At 40.1% G+C, this 20,655-nt stretch overlaps 1 protein-coding gene across 2 annotated transcripts in view; it reads left to right on the top strand.

The window, feature by feature from the left end:
- gnao1a (guanine nucleotide binding protein (G protein), alpha activating activity polypeptide O, a) overlaps window positions 1-19,513 on the top strand; it is a 107,177-nt gene extending 87,664 nt beyond the window's left edge. Inside the window, exons 7-8 of one of the 2 annotated variants that reach the window (XM_073472366.1) lie at window positions 14,847-15,000; window positions 19,236-19,513. In XM_073472366.1, the coding sequence (XP_073328467.1) occupies window positions 14,847-15,000; window positions 19,236-19,423 (342 nt within the window). In that variant the 3' untranslated portion in view covers window positions 19,424-19,513. Of the gene's footprint in view, window positions 1-5,637; window positions 5,792-7,185; window positions 8,753-14,846; window positions 15,001-19,235 lie in introns of those variants that run through there. The other variant, XM_073472365.1, reaches the window with a different exon arrangement.
- The last annotated feature ends 1,142 nt before the right edge of the window (window positions 19,514-20,655 follow it).

Below are 20,655 nucleotides of genomic sequence, written 5' to 3'. Positions count from 1 at the left end.
GAAAATAAGGCTCCTGAAATAGTAAGACACATCTACAATGGAGTAGCTGTGTGTTTCCTCAACAAAAGGCCGCAACGTGCCATGTGGCAGTAAAAACGATGCCATGTAACCTAAAACAAATAAGCTGATTTGAATGCACGGCGCTCACTGCTATTTATAAGCCTGCAGTGTATCCTCTGAGAATTTCAAGCTGGGAAATTGTGTTCAGTAGCTGCTCTATTTATGCAGATGTCGTCAAGCCTCCCTCTGAGCTGGGAGCACCACAAGAACGTCACATGAGGAGAGGAAATATCCATCATAAAGGCGCTAACAAACAGCTTCTAGTGCCCCATATCTCAGTCTATTTAGTCAATGCGTGGTGTCTTTTGTCCTCGCACGTATCCGTTCAACTCTAGGTAATGTAAGGTCAAGGTGATATTTTGAGCACAGCTGCTACATACAACATTAATAGTAAAATATTTCCCAGGGAGAAATCCATTGTCATATATACTATTTTCTCTGACTACACCTCAATCGATCAGACTGTAGTGCAGCGAGAAGATAAAGGGACCGTTTCGCTGTGATACTGCGTCCACTATCACCTTTCCACCAACGCAACCCACAGTTAAAACACAAGTTCAAATAGACTGACACCAGGAAATATGTAGCAGCGTGGGTTTGACAAAAACGAAAAAGCAACATCCAAGATTCAAATCTCTGTAGACAGCATTAATGGCAGGACTGTTATTATTTTTTCTTCATCTGTGAGACAGCATTCTGATCAACATTGTGACGTTGTGTGTTATTATTTTTATTAAAGAGCAAACATAGTGTGGGAGTTATATTTACAAGGCAAATAACCAAATGTTATTTGGCAAGCGCCCACGTCCTCAGCTATCAGACACACTACCAGGCATGTGATTCAGAAATGACTCGTACTGTGCACAGTAAAAAATATTCCACAATCTGACAGGAAAGATCACAACCCCTCTACAGTAATGGGAGTGATCAAGTAATAGATATGTATCCCTTTAGAGCAGATCATTAAAGTAACTCACACGACATGAATGTAATTAGATTTACAGCTTTTCCCTTTAATACTAATCCTGTCTAAAATTCTCAGTACACCAGCCACTTACAGATTAAGAAACTGTATCTATATTTATTATTCATTGATGAGGCTTTATTTTACATAAAATAATGCCCACATACTGTGTTCATGTCGCAATGTTTGGAGCTCCGAATGGTAGTGTTGTAGTCAAGACCACCTAAACCAAGGCAAAGTCATGACCAAGACCAGAGTGTATTGAGACCGAGACAAGACCAAGACTTTGAGAGGTTGAGACCAAGTCAAGACCAAGACCACTGCGAGTCCCACCATGCATGACACACGTACAATAAAATAATAAAGCCATAGGCATCCTAAAATTGATCTGACAGATCCACATTTGCATTTAAACACCCACAGAGGACACATGAACATTGTTATGATTCTTTTTATATTTTTATGTTCTATGAGCAAACAAATACAAACAAATGGATTTTCCATTTTTTACCATTGACCTAACACAATACAATTTTTGTGCAAGCATAAGGTTTCCTGGGTGCCTCTCGTCTTCCCATAGAAGCCATTGTCAGCATGTAGACCAAGACGAGACTGAGTGAAAATGTGGTCGATTCCAAGATGAGATTGAGATGTTCAACAAAGTGGTCTTGAGACCAAGACCGATCTCAAGTACTACAACACTACCTGATGGTCAGTTCCAGTATGCATAGTTTTCATGGGTGGGCTGAATGACACTAGTGGACTTTAATAGTCTTGTGACTAATAGTATGTACAGTGTATTAACCACTGTGTAGTAAAACAAATAAGATTTTTGCTGAAACAGTTTTATTGATATGACTATACTTAAACAGTTACCCTAAAGAAGAGACTTTTTCTTTGCTCTTCTCTCATTTCATGATTTCTGAAGTATTCGCCAAGTCAAAAACCTTATTAATACACACGGAATGCAATTTAGTACTTGCTTTATGATCACACTATCTAACGTATGAAAGAATGATGGAATCCTGTAGGGACTATATGGCCATGATTATTATTATTATAACAGGGATTCAACCTTTTATTGCTCAGCTGCGCAGCCTTTTCATATCTGTCCCCTTTTTTTTACTACTCCCCTGCAGCATATTGGAATAATCTGTAATGACATAATAATTTGAATTAATGTGACCTTGACCCAGAAAAGTGACCTAAAAGTAGCGATGGATTAACTAATGGAAAATGAACAGTTCATTTCATTGAGGTTTTTGATAAAATTGACACTTGCCCATCTTGAAATGATGCTACTGTAGCCAGCAGGAGCTTGAGTGGTGTGGCAGTGCTGACTGTAACTCTTCAAAAAAGGATTCAGCTACCTCTTGCAGCACAATCCACTGTCATAACAATCCCATTTGTAGTTTAGAAGTGGATGACGCTTCAAAACAGCCAACAATCGGATACAAAAACAAACAGTTAATGCAAAAGTAAATATTTTAGACCTTTGTCAATGTCATTTTAGACTTTTTGATACCTCCTGGGGCCTTTTTTGAGGAAACGGAATTAAACAGTTAAACAACAGAGAAACCCTGTCATTTGCTCTACCTGTACAGTATGAGACGGTGTGGTTGTGCCAGGGCAAATGATCACGGAACAGGTTGTCTGTTATGTATAGGAATTTGTTTTTGTCCCTCTGAGAGGTCAATAAAGAGGTGATAGACCACCTCACTAGGCCAATGTGACATGTTCTGACTGTATGTATCTATATAAATACCTGTGTACACACACACGCACACACATGCAATACAACACACTACTTTCGCTTTGAAATTCCCTTCTGTCTATTGAAGAACTGCTTGCGTTGTGTTTTTCTCTGCCTCTCCTTGTCCTGTTTCTGTGAAGCACACACACAAACACACAGACTATACTCTGAAATGACAAATGCTCTGGGTGAACTGAAGTCCTGTCCTCCTGCCTCTAAACACCTTCTTAGCGTATGTGTATCTGGGGCAGAGGGGGTGTCGTTTAAAAGGAAGTGGGACGTAGCTGGGTGGGCGGGTCCCTTGCATTTTCTGTTCCTGCTCTAAGCTCCACCCTGCAGCACCTCTGGCTCCTTCCGCTCCTCCTGTCACTCTCGCCATCGACTGTCCTCTCTAACCAATCAGCAGTCAGATCTTCTGCAGATGCTCCAACCACAGACAGGTATGAAACCTCTCAATAGGTTGATACACTCACCATGAGTTGAAAGCAGTACCTCTGTTTGTGAACCAAGGAATTGAGTGTGTGTATCTTTGCACAGCTTTGTTTTCAGTTTACCAAATGTCTTATTGCATGCTATCTATCTATCTATCTATCTATCTATCTATCTATCTATCTATCTATCTATCTATCTATCTATCTATCTATCTATCTATCTATCTATCTATGTCTGACTGATCACATCTTTATATCTCTTAATTATTGCACTAGCTATCTAACCTCCTCTCTACTGTCATTCACCATATGTGAGTTTGCATTGCCTTAATTGGCAGTAATTTATCTGAATTCCAGTTTTCCTGTAATCTGATGGGCTAATGGGCCCCATCACTCACCTTTTCTCCCCTCCCCCATCCTAAACTAGGCAGTAAAGGATCATAACCAGAGAAAAACTGCTTTCAACTCATTCTTTGAAAAGAATCAGATCCTGTTTTCATCACTAGGCACTTTGAGATGCAGTATGTACTGGTTTCTTCACTGATTTAGTTTTTTGCATGAGCTCTAAAAAGCAGTGCCAACAGTTAGTTCATTAGCAAACAGAGCTGTGGCTTATGGTGTAGTAAGCCAGCATGGACTGATGTATGAAGAACTTTTGCAAACAAAGCATTCTACCAGTGCTAACGACTGACAAAAGTCCCATGATCCACTAACACAAAAAAGTGCCTAATGATGAAAAACATAAAATACTAAAATTGATTTTAACCTTTAAAGTATTGATCATTTTAAGGTAATCATAAAGTTTTCATGCGTTCTTACCATTTTAGATGCTAATTTAACAATGCTTACATCTCCATCGTATATATATATTCTCAATGTACCCTGTGGAGTTTTTATTGTTCAGTAATTTTTATTTTTATTTTATATTTAACATTTCTGACCAAAATGCATTTGTTGTATTGGGCCTATAAAACATGTTAAAGTGTGTACCTCAGAAAACATTTCAAAGCTTTTAATTGAATGTGCCATGTGTACATAAGCTTGTTTCATCTTCTTCTCTTCTATCATTGGTACACTGCTACCTTTATAATTCATTACCTTCACAAGCTGTTGCTGCCTTCTGCAGTCTTCAGAAATGTCAGTTATGTAAATCCCTGTTCAGCCTTTGCTGTGCAGCACCCCTAGTGGTGAAAAACTCCACAGGGTAGCTTTAATCTATCATTTATTCATGGATACATACTACAGTTAAAGTAGGCAGTGACTCACAGCTTAAAAGCTAAAAGTGCATGGCTTGTTTAACTCTGCTGCAACAACCAGCTCACTAATAACTTCTATTACTGATGTGTTGATACACACATGCACACACAAATACACACTGACCATGCAGAAGGAAATGCTGTGTCCATGTACAAGAGGAACTCCTCAGTACTTCCACCTCCTCATATGTATTTACTCAATTCCTCTTTGTGTATGCAGTGTGTTTGTGTTCTTGATTTGGCTACTTGTGTGCATGTGTCTTATGAACACACGTGTATTGATTCTGTAAGCCTGGTTGATTTTTTTCTCTCTTTTTTTGGAGGGGGATCATTTATTATTTATGTGTACAGTGATCGACAAGTGCAAATGCGCTTCAGCTTAAGAAAAACAAATGCAAATAGAAAAAAACGAGAAACTTAAGAAAACCTGTTCATCAATTTGACAACACGTGCACAGCATTTAGGAAATGCGCTGCAAATACACAACACAAACAGACGGATACATGAACACGCTTCCCAAAAAACGTGAAAGCGTGGATCTATAGCAACAATGCAAAGTCAAAATCAAACAAATGCTCTGATGCTCACCAGCTGCTAAAAGCTAACTAGCTTTCAGTGCCCTCTTGGTTTACTGCAGAACATCTTCGCAAGGTCCAGCCAGCAAGCTGTTTGTAGTTTAGGGGATAAATGGATCTGAGATGAATCTTCATATTCATCCCCTGATTGAACTTTATAGAGATCTCCGATCAAACTGTTTAAAATGAATATCTGCCAGTCAATCAGAGCTCCCTTAAATATATGTAGTCTCTGTGACTACCAAATGTCAACATCAGCCACACAACATGTGTTCTGCTAACAGAATTAAGTCCTGGTTCTTGCAGTCTGTGGAGGGCGCTCCACATAGAGGCCACTTGACTTTGCATCATTTATGTATTTGCAAGATTTTCTAAACTTTTCTAAATGCTTGTGTTGGGATATTACACTGTGCACCCCCATGTGCAGTGCATGTGTTGTCAAATTGATGAAGATGTTTTCTTAATTTACTTGACTGTTCATTTGCATGTATCTTCTGAAGCTGCAACACATTTGTCGATTTCGACCACCATACATATGCTTGAATCTTTGAGAATCGTTTTAAATCCTGTTAAACCCTTGCTGATGTCTCTTCTACAGAACCGCATGCACGAGTCTCTGAAGCTGTTTGACTCCATCTGTAACAACAAGTGGTTTAATGACACCTCCATCATCCTCTTCCTGAACAAGAAGGACATTTTTGAAAACAAGATCACTAAGTCACCACTGGCCATCTGCTTCCCCGAGTACACAGGTACATATCCATACACTTGATATTTATAGTCCAAGACGAGTTCATAGTGTATACAGAACTGTATAATGGTATAGACACAGGGAGGCACCGTGACTGTTGAGTATGATCATTTAAAGAGTAGAAAAGAAATATAATCCTACTTTTAAGACTATGTTGAATTAACGGACACAAACCAGCTGGCTCAATCAGTTACTGTAGCATCTTGGGTCAACTCTGGCCTTTATCTTAGGATAAGATGTAAGATAAATAAAGTGAATTCAGCACATATCCATAAATTACTAAAGAGTTCAGCTGTCTGTAAAAAGTACTATTTCTCTGAATGAAGTATACAAAAAGTTGTCAGACAAAAGCAAATAGGGGAAAGACAGACAGAATGGGAAATACAAGATCGAAGGCAACAGAAAAGAGCAGATCGGCTCAGATTGTGGAACAAAACAAAGATGAGAGTCACCGAAGTAAAAGAGTGTGCTAGATACAAGAGAATTTGAGAGATACTGTAAGACAACACAGGGGGAAGCAACTGAATATGAGAAAGACAAAGAGAGCAGTGTGTGAGGAAATTAGAATAAAAAGAAAAAGAATAGACAAAGCAAGAGTGTGGGAAAGCAAGATGGAGAGAGACCAAAACTGTGAGACTGTGAGAAAGAGAGAATTAGGATTCCAAACCTGTTTCCTCTCCTCTTCTTCTCTTCTCTTCATCCTTTTACATGGCCAGACCTCAGGCCTATTCTGATGACGCTGCCGCTGAATGAGACAGACGAATCACAGTGCTGCTGATGGCTGAGAGCCAGAGAGATGTTAGTGACACTTGGAGCAAAAATTACTCCAGTCACCGAGATCTGACTCACTCCAAACTCATTATAACAAATTAAGGCTCTCGATTAAATCCACTGCATGCCAAATGCTTATGTTACAAGCAGAACTAACGCTCGCTGTTGATAATGGACTAAAATGAATCAATGTACAATATGAGTAATGGTTCCATCCTTTTGGCTCTAGGACCTCATATCTGTCACACTTGTATAAAGACTGTGATACACTGGCAATAGAGACAAAACTGGCAGACCTTTCCAACAAAAACAAGACATAACATTTTCCATTACATTCCATTTGTCAGCCCCAAATCACCTTTTTATTTTGTCTGAAAAAGTCGTCCATGTGTCATATTTCTTCCAGCTTGGCCAGCAGTAAGCTCAGCCCTCCGCACACCTCAGCAAAATGTGTGCTGAGCTAGAAGGTCAAAGGTCATGTTTTTAGAAAATATCAGAAAATAGTGCTGATACGGAAAATATTGGCTAGCACGCTGATATAAAGGTTTAGATAACAACAGCTTTTAAGCCTTTATCTCACTGCCACTGTAAGTCATCTCTCTCTCTCTGTGTCTCTCTCCTCAGGTCCAGACACTTACTTGGAGGGAATAGCCTACATTAAGTGTCAGTACGAGTGCAAGAACAAGTCGCCCAACAAAGAGGTCTACTCCCATGTGACCTGCGCCACCGACACCAACAACATCCAGTTTGTCTTTGATGCTGTCACTGATGTCATCATAGCTAATAACCTGCGGGGGTGTGGCCTGTATTGATGACTCTGGTCAATGTTAGCCAATGGATGAAGAATGCTTGACTTGTGTTTACCTTTGCTTGCTACAACATGGGTTATGTGGCCCATATCGGTGATGTCATCACTTAGTTAATGTATTGATTGGTTGAACGGCTGCTTGGTTGGTTGACTCATTTGTTGGTTGAGACTTCTTTTAATGTATTTGTCTTTTTTACCTCACCCAGTACTTTGTAGGATCCTAACACTTGTTTGTACATACAGTAGTACTGTGTTACTAGACTGATTGCAAATTCAAGCAAGTGCCATCTTAGGGGATCACCAGCAGTCGCCAAAGCTGGTATAGCAGCAATCACTTCTCTATGCTGGAGTATTTCTAACCATTTTAATTTAATTTTGAGTCGTCATTCTTTGATTTAGAATTGAAAATTTAAGCATGTTTTCCGACTTGTCCCAGTCAATCTCAGTTTACGTCACAAAGATGTTCTCCAGACTTCATCATGTGCACAAGATATTAAACGGTTGACAAGATTATGTTCAGCCATCTAAGAAGGCGCAAAGAAACAGTATTTATGTATTTTGCCTTAATTATTTTGATATATTGTATACATCGTTTTATTTTGATTTCTGATGACACTCGCTCTAACGGATGCGATGCGCTTCATAGTGTCTGACTACATCATTGCACTAAGCCATGCTCTGTTAATTATGGAGCTTCAGTTACCCATATTCTGTAAATGAATAAGACATTATGAACTAAATCATCATATGAATAAATACAGAAAAAATCCAATGACTGTAAAATAGCTCATCATCATTATTAAGTGTGTTATTTTCACAGTAATTAATATCATAGCAGTTTCTGAGCCTTCTAAGAGGATCAGACCATGTGATTGTTTAATGTGAGAGAGGTCAGCAGAATGATAACAGTAACACTGGCATTACAAAACTGTCACTGATATTTTGAATTGGCTTTAAGTGCTTTAAAAAATAAAAATGAACTGTAATGGAATGGAATGTCAAAATAAGAATATGTAAGAAGTTTTAATTATGTATAAAGTAATGTCAAATTGTATTAGTTTGTATATTTTTCTGTACTTTTTTATAAGATGATTTAGTGACAATAATATGTCTCATTATAAAAATGTCTTATTCATCACTTTATTATTGCCCATTTTGTCGTTCCATATCAAACAGTTACTTAATACAATGATTCAACAAGTACTGTAGGACAAATTAATAAACCAGAGTCCGTTCATCTCGTCCTGTCCTCCCCAAAGACACACACAGACTCTAAACAGCCTCACAACAGCTTCAATATAGCAAAGCCTCGCTCACTGAAAACCTGTGGGAGGAGAGGGATTATCAGAGTGGACTGCTCACAATATTAAATGTAATGAGACCAAAGGTAATCCCACTTGTCAAACATGACTGTTTTTCTATAGTCACATTTATTTTCTTTTTTTTACTAAATGCGAATTTCACAGAACTTAGGTCGACTAGTTCCACATTTATATCCAGCTTAATCCCCCCTATGTGTAAGATTTGAACATTTCTGATTTTTGTTTTTTATTGTTTTGAAAATTATTCAAAGAAATATTTATTTTATATTTTTGGTGTCCATTCACTTGAGCATAGTCATGGTCGTTGGCAGTTCAGTCATTTTGTTGAATATTAGGTAGCGTCGTGTGTTTTGAGTAATTATCATTTTGTTGAAAACAACCTAGCAGGAGTTCATACAGCAGAACTGAATGTGTTTCAACAGCAGCATTATCACAAAGCCGTGGTGTTTTGGCCTTGAGATCATTTCATTTGGGAGTAAATTTGTTTTTGGTCCCTGTTGAGGAATGCAATCAAAATCGTGCTTTGATCAAATTTAGAGGAGGTATACAGTATAATTTCTTGTTTTCTTCGCAAAATCCCTTAAATGTGTTGCTTATATTTAAATTTATGGTCTTACAGTTGTTATCTCTGCAATCTTTCTGCTATCTTTCTTCATTGATTGATTTTCTCATGTTGCGGAGTGCATGGGTCCACTCTAAAATCACTATAAAAAATAGCTACAAGAGGTAGTGTGCTGACTCAACCGCACATTCCCAGATAATGCTTCAAAGGAAGCATTGATTTTATAGGGCCGTGGGGACGCATCTATTGTGTGGGGCTGCACAGTGTAATATCCCTATTGTCCACCACTCTGCCTTAATAAGCCAGAGGTGAGCTTTGAAAGATTGCGTGTTGGTGAGTACATATGTTCCTCTAGGACTAGAATGTCAACCTTGTTTTAGCCCTGATGTTTTTGCTTTCTGCTGAGCGACTTCCATTTGTGCCGGATGGTGGTCATCCCCGAGCTGCTGCAGGATTGAGGTTTGTTGTAGTGAGCAGCTTCGGTGAAATGAAAAGTGATGTGTGCGATCCGTGGGAATGGCTCCAGTTTGGGCCTCGATCTGTAAGCCAAAGAGATTTGTATAATGCCAGCAAAATATCATCAGCTTGTCCTTTCTCTCTTCATAAGCAACAGTTTACATCTCCACATAGAAACTGAGCTTTGTTTGTCTGACTGAGCTGAGTGTGTTTGCAGCGTTACTGTTGTGAGTGCTCCCTGGCAAACAGAGGCAGAGAGCTTCTTTATTTATTTATGAGCAGGGCATTTATATATTCCACTCTTTCCTCGGCTCTCAAACAGCGACGGCGTGTCTCCACACTCCGCTCAAAGCTGACATTTTGACAAAAAAAAAACAAAACAGGTAGATGACGTCATCGGCTCCTCCTAACACATCTGTGCCAACTTTTCCCAATTAGAGACAGAGAGCTGCCTACGGCTGTTGATCAGCCTGCTCTGTGTGTGTGTCTGTGTGTGTCTGTTTGTGTGCACACATTTGTCTGTGTCTCTCTCTGTGTATCCCCTGTGGGTTCTGTTTCCTTCCATTGTATATAGTTACCTACATGTGTGTCTGTTGATAGTACAGGAAAGGTCAGTGTGTGTGTGTGTGTATCTGTGTGTGTGTGTGTGTTTGCATGCATGCTTATGAACACATGTATTCATGGTGCGAGAGATAACATCAGCCCATGGGTGTTGTGGTAGAGTCAGTAACTGTGGATTAATCACCCAGAAGGCACCTGTCTACCCTTTCACACGTACACACACACACACACACACACACACACACACACACGTACACACACGCACTGAAGGCACAAACACCCCCATGGGACTTCAAAATGTCACAACACCTTGCTTGCTGGTGCCAAATGATACCACCGTATCGAACCAAAGAGACTCACATGACTTTGGTTCTTTTGCCAAATGAAGCCAGCTGCTGAATGCTTTTAGTTTATGATTGTGTCCTCTGATATAATACACCCATGACATGATGAGAGAGTAAAGTGATCTTACTGGTTGGTTTCAGGAAGTGCGTCGCCGACGGTGACATAACTTGAAATATACATAAAACATCAAGTGTTCGTGCTGGAATGATGTCAAAAGAAGTCCACATAAAAGATTTCTATTAATTCACTTCTTTACGTCAGTGTGAATAGAAGCTTCCCTGCTTTTTTCGAGTACCTATCAAAGTGTGTATGTGTCCAGTTTTGTTTTATAATTTGCATAAAAGCCAAACAGATTAACAATTCTTCTGTTCACCTGTACGCCCTGCCCCTGTAACAGTGTCATAACACGTTTCATTGTCTGTATGAAGTATATTTTAGCATCCTCCTCACTTAAAGCAGGGCAGCACGCTGGTGGAGAAATTTCTCTTTTTAATTAAATGAAGACACCCCTCTCCTTAATCTTTTTAAAAAAATTTTTTATACATTTCTGTCCTTATTTTTGTGCCTGAAAGCCCGAGGAGCAGCCAACAGTAGACATGAGCTGTGGAACATGAGCTGGTGAAATTTCCCTCCTTAATGAGTTAACAAGCTCCAATTCACATTCAGATGAAAGGAAATGCCTACATTTATGTTTGCCCTCAGGGTGGTAATGGCAGCATACTGTTCGAGCTTTGTCTTCCAACTTCCTTCATGCCCGTGTTAACCTCAGGCGGCGCACAGAGCGGGATGTATCCAAGATTCTGTTGTATGGCTTCATCAGTGGCATACTTAATCAGTCAGAGTAGATTATCCCTCAATTTATTCATAACAAGTAACAAACACTTAAATGTATTACTACATTAGCAGGGGACTGAATTTAAAGGACCATAACTGTGTTACTGCACATTTGCATCATATGCATATCACATATAGTATACTTACTGTGTAGGGTTTTTAGCCTTCTGGTTGTATTAATTCGCCTTGAAATCACCTTGTAGACAGTATTGTTGTGTGAACATGCAGCTCTTAGCACAGATTGATTTTGTATCTATTACATCATCACACTAAAATATTGAAACTATATGGGCTCACCTATCCTTAGAAACCCACAAGTGGCCTTAACGACTCTGAAACTCAGAGCTCACACGTGTCCTTAATGACTCTGTAAGGACACTCCCACACAGAGTTTAACAGCCTGCAACTCCCCTCCAGTTAGTTAGAACTGAAGAAGCCTCTTGGATGAGAGGTGAAACGTCTTCAAGGAACTGAAACAGCATCCTGAACTGAAAGTCCAGTTGCCTACGATACAGCACCTAGATTGCAACTATAGCAAACACAGACATGGTGATGGTGATCTCAAGCAAATAACAAAGCTATGCAAGTTGAATGAAAAGAAGTGGAAGTGAGCAGTGACAGGTTGATGAGGTTCTAAAGCAGGAGAGCCCAAAGTTTTTCCATTGGAGGGCCCAAAACTAAAACTTAATGACAGTCAGTGGGCCAAAGGCAATCATCTTTTGTATTGTATCGTTATGATGCAAAAATGGTACGATGATCCAAAGACTTACTGCACAGTGTCACTCTGCTGCAATATGCAGATCATGAAAAAGTATTCAAAATTTGGGATCCTACATAGTTAAACAGCATTTTCCTTAAAAAATTGAAATAAAACATCTGGTTGGCCAAATCAAACTTTATGGCATACCATATTTGGCCTGCTGGCCACAGCTCAGGCAGCCCTGTTCTAGAGGCTTGGTGACATTTGGACTACTTGTACTGCTGGTTAGAAAACTACCCCTTATACGCCAGCCAGCATTCAACATTTCAGTCAATAAAGAATCTGTAAAGGAGGTAAAAATAAGCTTTCCTTGCAAGCTAGCTAGCTTTCTAGCTTTGTTGCAAACAGGACAATTCAAAAAACATATTTTTATACCATCAACTTTTTTCTCCCTTGATGTTTCATTGAACATTGATGTTTCTGCAAAACAAATCTAAAACACACACTGGAAAAACAGTGTTCTGTATGGAATGTATAGTAAAAGGACAAAAAAAAGGCCCACTGTGTAAAATTGAAAGCTTTGACTTTTCTTTAACGATTATGGAGGAGAGCAGTTTGATCAAGCACATTGGTGGACTCAGCTCAGCCTTGTTTTATTAATGAGGATGGACACATAGGGCAGGAGCCAAACAGTGTGTCTCACCTCACATGGGACCAGTTAATTTCCCCTCTTGTGTATTATACTTAAACTTCTCCTCATTAGTACTTCGTAAGGTGGAGACAAGGTTCAGGCTTCCTCTGAGTGGAACTACCAGCAGAAGTGTGTGTGTGTGTGTGTGTGTGTGTGTGTGTGTGTGTGTGTGTGTGTGTGTGTGTGTGTGTGTGTGTGTGTGTGTGTCTGTGTGTCTGTGTGTGTGTGTGTGTGTGTGTGTGTGTGTGTGTGTGTCACAACCTGTCCTTACTCCTGATGACCTGCCAATAAACCCCAAACAACCAGAGGAAGATGGTGGGTAACATAGTTTATGTGCTGCTTCAGCCCCAGCAATAAATAATGGACTCCTTTAGGCTGCAGTGAAGGAGAGATTTGTGGGTAATGTAGTCTGAGGCTATGCTAGAGAGGGTTTATGGCCAATAGTGTATTTTTTTTGTGTGTCTGGCTCTGATTTGAATAATACAATCAGTGGTTCATTCAGGTAACAAAGGTCCTAGTTCATGTGGCAGCAGGTGGCGGCACAAAAGAAATGTTAGCACCTTGTGTCAGTTAGCATAAACAATTTCCCGCAGTGGCAGCCAAACGAAGAAGTATTCTGACTGAAGTTTGATCCTGGAGTTTAGTGCCAAATGATGTTTGCCAAGCACAATGTAAACAAGCTTCTGTGGTGTCTTTTCGCTGACCTACTTATGCTTCAGAGTAGTATAGTTTTGCCTGTAAATGCTTTCTGGTCGTCTCATAACATGTTCACTTCCCACTCAACCTTGCCAATTGATGAAATGAGCACTTAAGCCTGTGCAGAGCCAGGGAGGTGGTGATCCACTGCTGGACCGGGAGAGGATTCAGAAAGCTGCAGGGCACAGGCTGTGATGAACTCTGTAGAATTAAGGAGGCAGAGTTTAAAGTGGTAAAAATCCCCTCGCTCTTCATGTTCTCAACCATCAACTGCTGCAATGTTTTCAGGCTTTAACCCTCCAACCCCCTCTGTCGATGCCAATCAAGGCCTGACTATACTGTACAGATCAACTACAGCAAAATCTGCAAAGCTGTTTCGTGTGCATTTGCTTGTACAGTACATGTGTATGAGTGAGTGTGCGTGTGTGAGTGTGTGTTGTATTTTACTGAGCACTGTAAGTAAAATATGTCTGCTGTATCTCCCTCACTGCTGTGATAATTTATTGAAAGTTGTATTTATACAAGACAAATGATAATAAAGCACCACATGAGTAACTTGAGATGTGTGATTATTTTTTCCTGATCCAATTATCTGTGTCTGTGTTTGTGTGTTTTTGCATTTGCAGGATATATAATAAATGAGGATGTTTGTAATTTTTTTCATATTTTCTGTGTCAATTTCCTGAGCACACCCACTCTGTAAACTAACACTGCTACTGTATGTTGTTGCGACTGTATGTGGGTGTGAGACGAGGAAATCGCTGCATAATATGCATCAGAATGTTGTTAATTTAATTGAAGATGAACAAGCAATAATTGTGCAGAAAAAGTTTTATTTCCCTTGATGTCTCTATTTCCCCTTTATTTCTTTTCTCTCTCTTTTCTCTAAGTTTTAATTGAACAGAGAGAGGATGTATAAATATTTCTCTCTCTGTAAAAATATTGTTGTCTCATTTGTGTTGAGTTTGAACTCTGGTCTGTCCATAACAATGAAAGTGTTTCCTCAGTCTGGCCCCGATGCAAAGGTTATAGATTGGTGGTAACTTTACCTTTCCCCTTCTTTCCTCCTCTCTCTTTATCATCACCCATCCCCTTTTTCTTCCTCTCCCTCTCCGCCCTCTGCCTTTTCCTTTTTCCCCTCTCTCCTCATCTCATTCTCCGTCCTTCTAATCCTCTTCTGTTCCTTTCACCTGTCCCCTTAATCTCCTCTAATCCCATCCATCTTTTTTCCTCCTCATCGTCTAATTTATTTTCTCATCTCTCCCCATCCACTTCTTTCTCCCCCTCTCATCTTTCTTCCTCCTCCACAGAATCGCATGCACGAGTCTCTGATGCTGTTCGACTCGATCTGCAACAACAAGTTCTTCATCGACACTTCCATCATCCTCTTCCTCAACAAGAAGGATCTGTTCGCAGAGAAGATCAAGAAGTCTGCACTCAGCATCTGCTTCCCCGAATACACAGGTAGGAAAAGAAAAGGACAAATTGTTTCTGAGTGTAGAGCTGAGAAATACCACATCTCCAAACATGTCAGCAACAACACTTGACAAGTGCAAAACATTGATTTCTTCAAGAACACAAAAAGATGTGAACCAGTGAAATGGAATCCAATTACACAGGACAGGAAAGGAGATCCCAATATATCATAAATTGTTTGGCAGATTCTCTAGGCTTTAAAATGAGAAAAGCATGTCTAAAACACACCTAAACCATTTTAACTTCGCCCACATTGCTGAGGAAAGAGGTTCACAGGGCTGCTCATCTGCAGACTAGTGAGCCAGAGCCACTCCTCCAAAACACATGAACACGCACTGCCTGACTACACTGACACCGCCCCATAGCGCTCACTGACCAGTTGGGAGATGAGTTAGCGGTTAGTCCGCTACATTTTACGAGCTCTATTAGCTTTTTGAGTCTAATACATACATAATAAACAACTGTTAAACGCCATAACCAGATAAACACAAGCAAAATAGCCGTCAAGAATGTACGTCAGTCTGAAAAGTATACCCAACAGTTTGCACTTCGCTCTAGGTCAGTGTTTTTCAAACCTTTTTTTAGACCAAGAACAACCTAACCAATAAAAAAAAAACTCAGGGACCACCTAGCGTTAACTTTCCAACATCCCCAAAAACAACTATGTTGTACAAATTGTAGCCAAATTAGATGACAGTGTTGCAAAATAGTCACAAAATGTTCAATTACATCGCAGAAGTCTGACAACATAGTAGAACAACGTTTAAATTTACATACAAGTTGATTTAATATTAAAAACACACTTTGAGAATGGCTGCTCTAGGTTTGTGCTTTGTGCTAGGTGGTTTAGTCACTGCACAAGTCTGTTGCTGCCACACTTGTTTGGTTCTTTGCCTCAGAGGCAGTGTGCTTTGTGCTACTCAGTTAGCTACTGTACTGTGAGCACAGCGTGTCCTTATTGCTAACTGTATCCAACTGCCTCATGTGTCACTCACATGTAAGAAAACACCTACCATATCATCAATCATAATGAATGTTAACACTGAACATGGCTATTGTTACTCACCAATGTCAAGTTGGTATTGTGAAATTTTGGTTGAACTTTCTTTGCCATTCATGTGTGACAAGCTGTGGAGATTCTGTGGTGTGCTGGAAGCCGGCCGTTAGTTTCTGTTAGCAGACTCCATTTCTAAACTAACGTTAGCTACTGTTCCTCTCAGAGGAACTGAGACGAGGCACTGGAGAACAAGCATAAATTCACATCCTTTGGACTGTCGCAGCCTTCACACTCGAGTCCTTCACAAGAAACCCACAGTCCAGCAGCTTTAAGTTAACTTAAACAACTTAAACAAATCATCCACAGGCTTGTATAGGCAACCAAGAGAAACGGGGAAGGTCTCATTTTTCATGTCGCGTTACAATCCGCTCGCTTATGGCCGATAAAAAGGTGATGAATACGTGTACACTGCTACAAATTGTTACATAGAGCCTGTTTAATAGATTTCCTTCAAACATAACAGAGCTTCTAGAATAACTTACCAGTCCTAGCTTTGAGCACAAGTCAGTCTTGAAAATGTATCTCGAGTGCAGTTTTGACGTTTTTGGAAAATACACTTATTTGCCGTCTTGAACATTTAGATGAGAAGGTAATCTCTCACGCCTGTATGTTAAATATGAAGCTGGATCAAGCAGCCATTCATCTAAAGCTCACTGATTTACAAGTTTAATCTTATCTGCTTAATTGGTGCACAAACATAAGTTTGGTAAAAAAAAGCACATAAACCCCTGTAGAGTGGGGAATTTCCATTTCTACATTTTGCCCATAATTAATGGGCTGTAATGGTGCTTGTAGGCAGATTTTGATCAGAACCAGGCTTGCTGTTTCCCCATTTCTGTTTTTTTATGCTAAGCTACGCTAAACGGCTGCTTGCTGAAGCCTAAAATTTCCTGTACAGACACAAGAGTGGTATAAATCGTCGAGTCTTCACACATTTCCCAAACTTGTGAACTATCCTTTATCTTAAGACATGTTGTAAAACTGCCTGACAGCCTTTATGAAGCTGAGCTGATACTATAAGAGGGAGGGCTAAAGAGAGTTAAAAAGAGTTGATCTAAAAGTCTGAATGACTGCCAGCTGTCTGATCTTGATGTGATTCCCAGAAGTGAAATAGCTTTCTGAAATCCCTCCCGTGTTTCTGGCCACTGATTAATCGTTGCCTGATACCGCGGATTAGTTAGTTTGTTCTGCATTGTACCTCCTGAGCTGCGAGCACCAACCTTGACATTTACTGTCACTGAGCCGTAAACCATTTGGAGAAATGCGGCCCTTTAAATCAAAGCAGCTGTTTACAGCGTTGAGTCGGGTTGAATTATCAGGTGTCGGCAGGAGAGAAACAAAATAACCAAATGTTTGATGTGGCCCATTTGAAGAACTGCGTAACCTCGGTTAGAAAAGAGCAATATACATGAAGATTTACTTTACTGTGATTAAATGGATAGCAGAGAAGTAGTCAGTGATAAACGAAGGAGAGAGGGCAACAGCGGAGAGGCTGAAATTAAAGCTGTGAGGAGGAGAACAGGAGACAGATCTCTTCATGTGGAGGTGAGAGTCAGATGTAGCCGTGGCAGTGAAAAGGAAAGGGTCGGGAGTCAAAGAGCAGGAGACAGTCACGCTTGGTCAGCCATGAAGAGAGGAGAGAGGTGATGGCAAGTGAGAGCTGTCTCCTGCCGTCTTCACACAAACGCAGCCCTTTCAGTCGATCCTATTCATTTCTGTCTCTCACGCTTTCTGCTAACTGCCTTGATAATCACAGTAAGCCTGTCTGACATGTTGCAGCTCTTTCCTGCTCCCTTGTCACATCCTCTGCTGCCTTCCCGCGAGAAGCCTCTTCAAATAGCATACTGTTTTTAAACCCTCACTTCTTGTTCTGTGCAACAAAATTAACTAGGGAAAATCTTAACTACCGTTCATGAATCAGAATTTCAGAACAAGGAGAAAAATCGTCTTAAACAAAGTGATAACTTTTCAACTTTCCCCCGTCTTTCACTGTTTCACTGTTCAAAGACAGGGTAAGCAACATGGCTACCGCTAACCACCTGGCTACTGTACAAAGCAAAGACAACCGTTAGAATCACAATTGTATGCTAGAATCCTGATCTCAATGCTAGGATCTTGTAGAAAGACTGCCAGATTTGAACCGTCTTAAATCCCAGTGGTAAGGGGGAACATGTATCAATCGGGGAACAGACTTTGACACAACACTGGAGTGTAGTCATTACATCACTGAATTATGCTTCGGTGCCAGACCGTGGTGACAGCTGTATTGAAGTCTATGGGAGATGCACGGAGTAACACACTAAAACACATTGTCAACGCATTGTTCACAGTGTAATTGCAGTCTCATCAGCGGTATTTGGTCTAACCTGCCCCATTTAGTCACAATATTATTAGCCTTGCCAATCATTTGGAGAAAAAAAAAATGTGTTTAACCTACTCTCTGAAGTGTGTTCTTTAATTTTCTGGAGGCATTTCTTCTTCATAAGTCATATGAGGGTGATATGTTGTGCTTTAGTGTGTTTCTCAATGTGTCTCTTATTGACCCTTACACAGCTATCACCACAGTCTGACACCAAAGCAAGATTCAGTGATGTAATGACCCTTCCTTCTTTTTTAGGTTCCTTGTACCAGGGAACACAATGCCTCTTCCTGTTCTGGTTGCACAATGGCAGATGTGCTTCCTTTGTGCTGTAATTCATCCTTCGTTTTTTGGGAAAAAATCCAGCCCAGGGGCCACGCCAAATTGCACAATAAAAGAGAGGTTTATAGGGAACCAATCTTGCCGATGGTGTCGTTCTGCTACAGCTATTACACTGTGCAATCAGTATTTACTTTAGAATGAAAGCTGTCTATTGTAAGTTTAAGATTCAATATTCAACACAAGATTGGAACAAAACTGCAGTTTAGTTCTCTATTGTAGGACAAAAAACTATACAAACTAATGAATAAATAGGTCACAAAAATAAACTCTTTATGAAGGAGTGTGGATCTCTCAGCTTGAGGAAAGAAGCTGCTCTGCAGTCTGGTGGAGGTAGCGGATACTTCTGTATCTCTTGCCAGACAGCATCAGGGTGAACAGACTGGGGCTGGGGTTTACAGGGATCTCATTGGGATCACCATTTTAACAAATATATCGTATAAATGCATCATGTGTTTCTCTCTCCAGGACCCAATACCTACGAGGACGCAGCAGCCTACATCCAAGCACAGTTCGAGAGCAAGAATCGCTCCCCAAATAAGGAAATCTACTGTCACATGACCTGCGCCACGGATACAGGAAACATCCAGGTGGTGTTCGACGCCGTGACCGACATCATCATCGCCAACAACCTCCGAGGGTGTGGCTTGTACTGAGCTCGCCCACACACCCCCGTAATGTCCTCCCCCTTTTGTCCCCTCTTCCCTCTCACCCTTCCTGTCCTCCTCCTCCTCCTCCTCTTCCTCCTCCTCCTCCTCCTCCCACCCCGTTCCTGTTCCTTTGACACTGCTGTGGAAATGATGACAGTGATGATGACGGTGATGATTCTGCTGATTATTTAAAGAAAAAAGAAAGAAAAATGCAACTAGGTACATATTAATAATGAGGATAATTTAAAAAAAATAGGCATACGTATATATAAATATATATATATATAATGTTTTTAGTTCTTGTCTCTTCTCTTCTCGCTTCGACTTCTCCTCCTGATGTTCTTTGGCCTGCTGCCAAGCAAACAAATTTGTTTAAGTGGAAAACACGAAAACCCTGCAGCCGTGAAAACTTCTTGAACAAAGTCAATGAAAGCCTCTGTTCCCTGTTCTCCTCTTCTTTTTCTTTCTCAACTGTGTCTTTTCGTTGTTAACAAATTCAAATCCTGTACTTTTTTTGCAGATTTTTTTGTATCATTACTATGAATATGACTGCTGTTTTATTTTTGTTGATCGTGTGTATATTTATTACATGAGTATCAGTCTGTACACTGATTTTTATTCACATTTTGCCTCACCTTGACACCTTTATTTGTGTATGATTTGATTTTGTTTGTTATTTTTTTAGTCATAGTAGTGATGATGTGATAACATTTTTTGTGAAAATGTCGATAGCACCTAAAAAACACCAGGCAGGTCGAGAAAACCCTTAAAAAAACTCTAAAGACCTGCTGAAACTGACAACACTGATTTTAACATTAGTCTTTTGTTTACATTAGTCAAGACATTTTTAAGATGTTTGTTGTCAATTTCTTTTTTTTCTTTTTTTAGAGTAACTTGTATTGTTTCACTCCCCACAATTGGGTTTTCATCGACAGGAAGTGAGGCTTCCTGTCTCTCTAACCTGGCCTTAGCCATTAGCCAACCACAGGTCATGGCCGAGCCTGAGAGCCAATAGGAAATGTGCTAAAATGTCCTATCAGTGCCATGTAACAGGTACTGTACTGTAGATAGCTACGCTTAGAAGCAAGTACACAACGTTATAACTCTACCCTCCTCACTGTTATAACCTCTAGACCTACTAACATTCTCCATGTAAGGAAACTCACTCCTGGTTTGATAATGGTTGATTAATTTATTAATTTATTTATTGATTGATCACCTGTCCTACACATACCCCT

Source organism: Pagrus major, chromosome 8, assembly GCF_040436345.1.
Source record: "Pagrus major chromosome 8, Pma_NU_1.0".
Classification (NCBI taxonomy): Eukaryota; Metazoa; Chordata; class Actinopteri; order Spariformes; family Sparidae; genus Pagrus; species Pagrus major.
The sequence above is the reverse complement of the archived record's forward strand: the minus strand, read 5'-3'. Positions and strand labels throughout refer to the sequence as shown.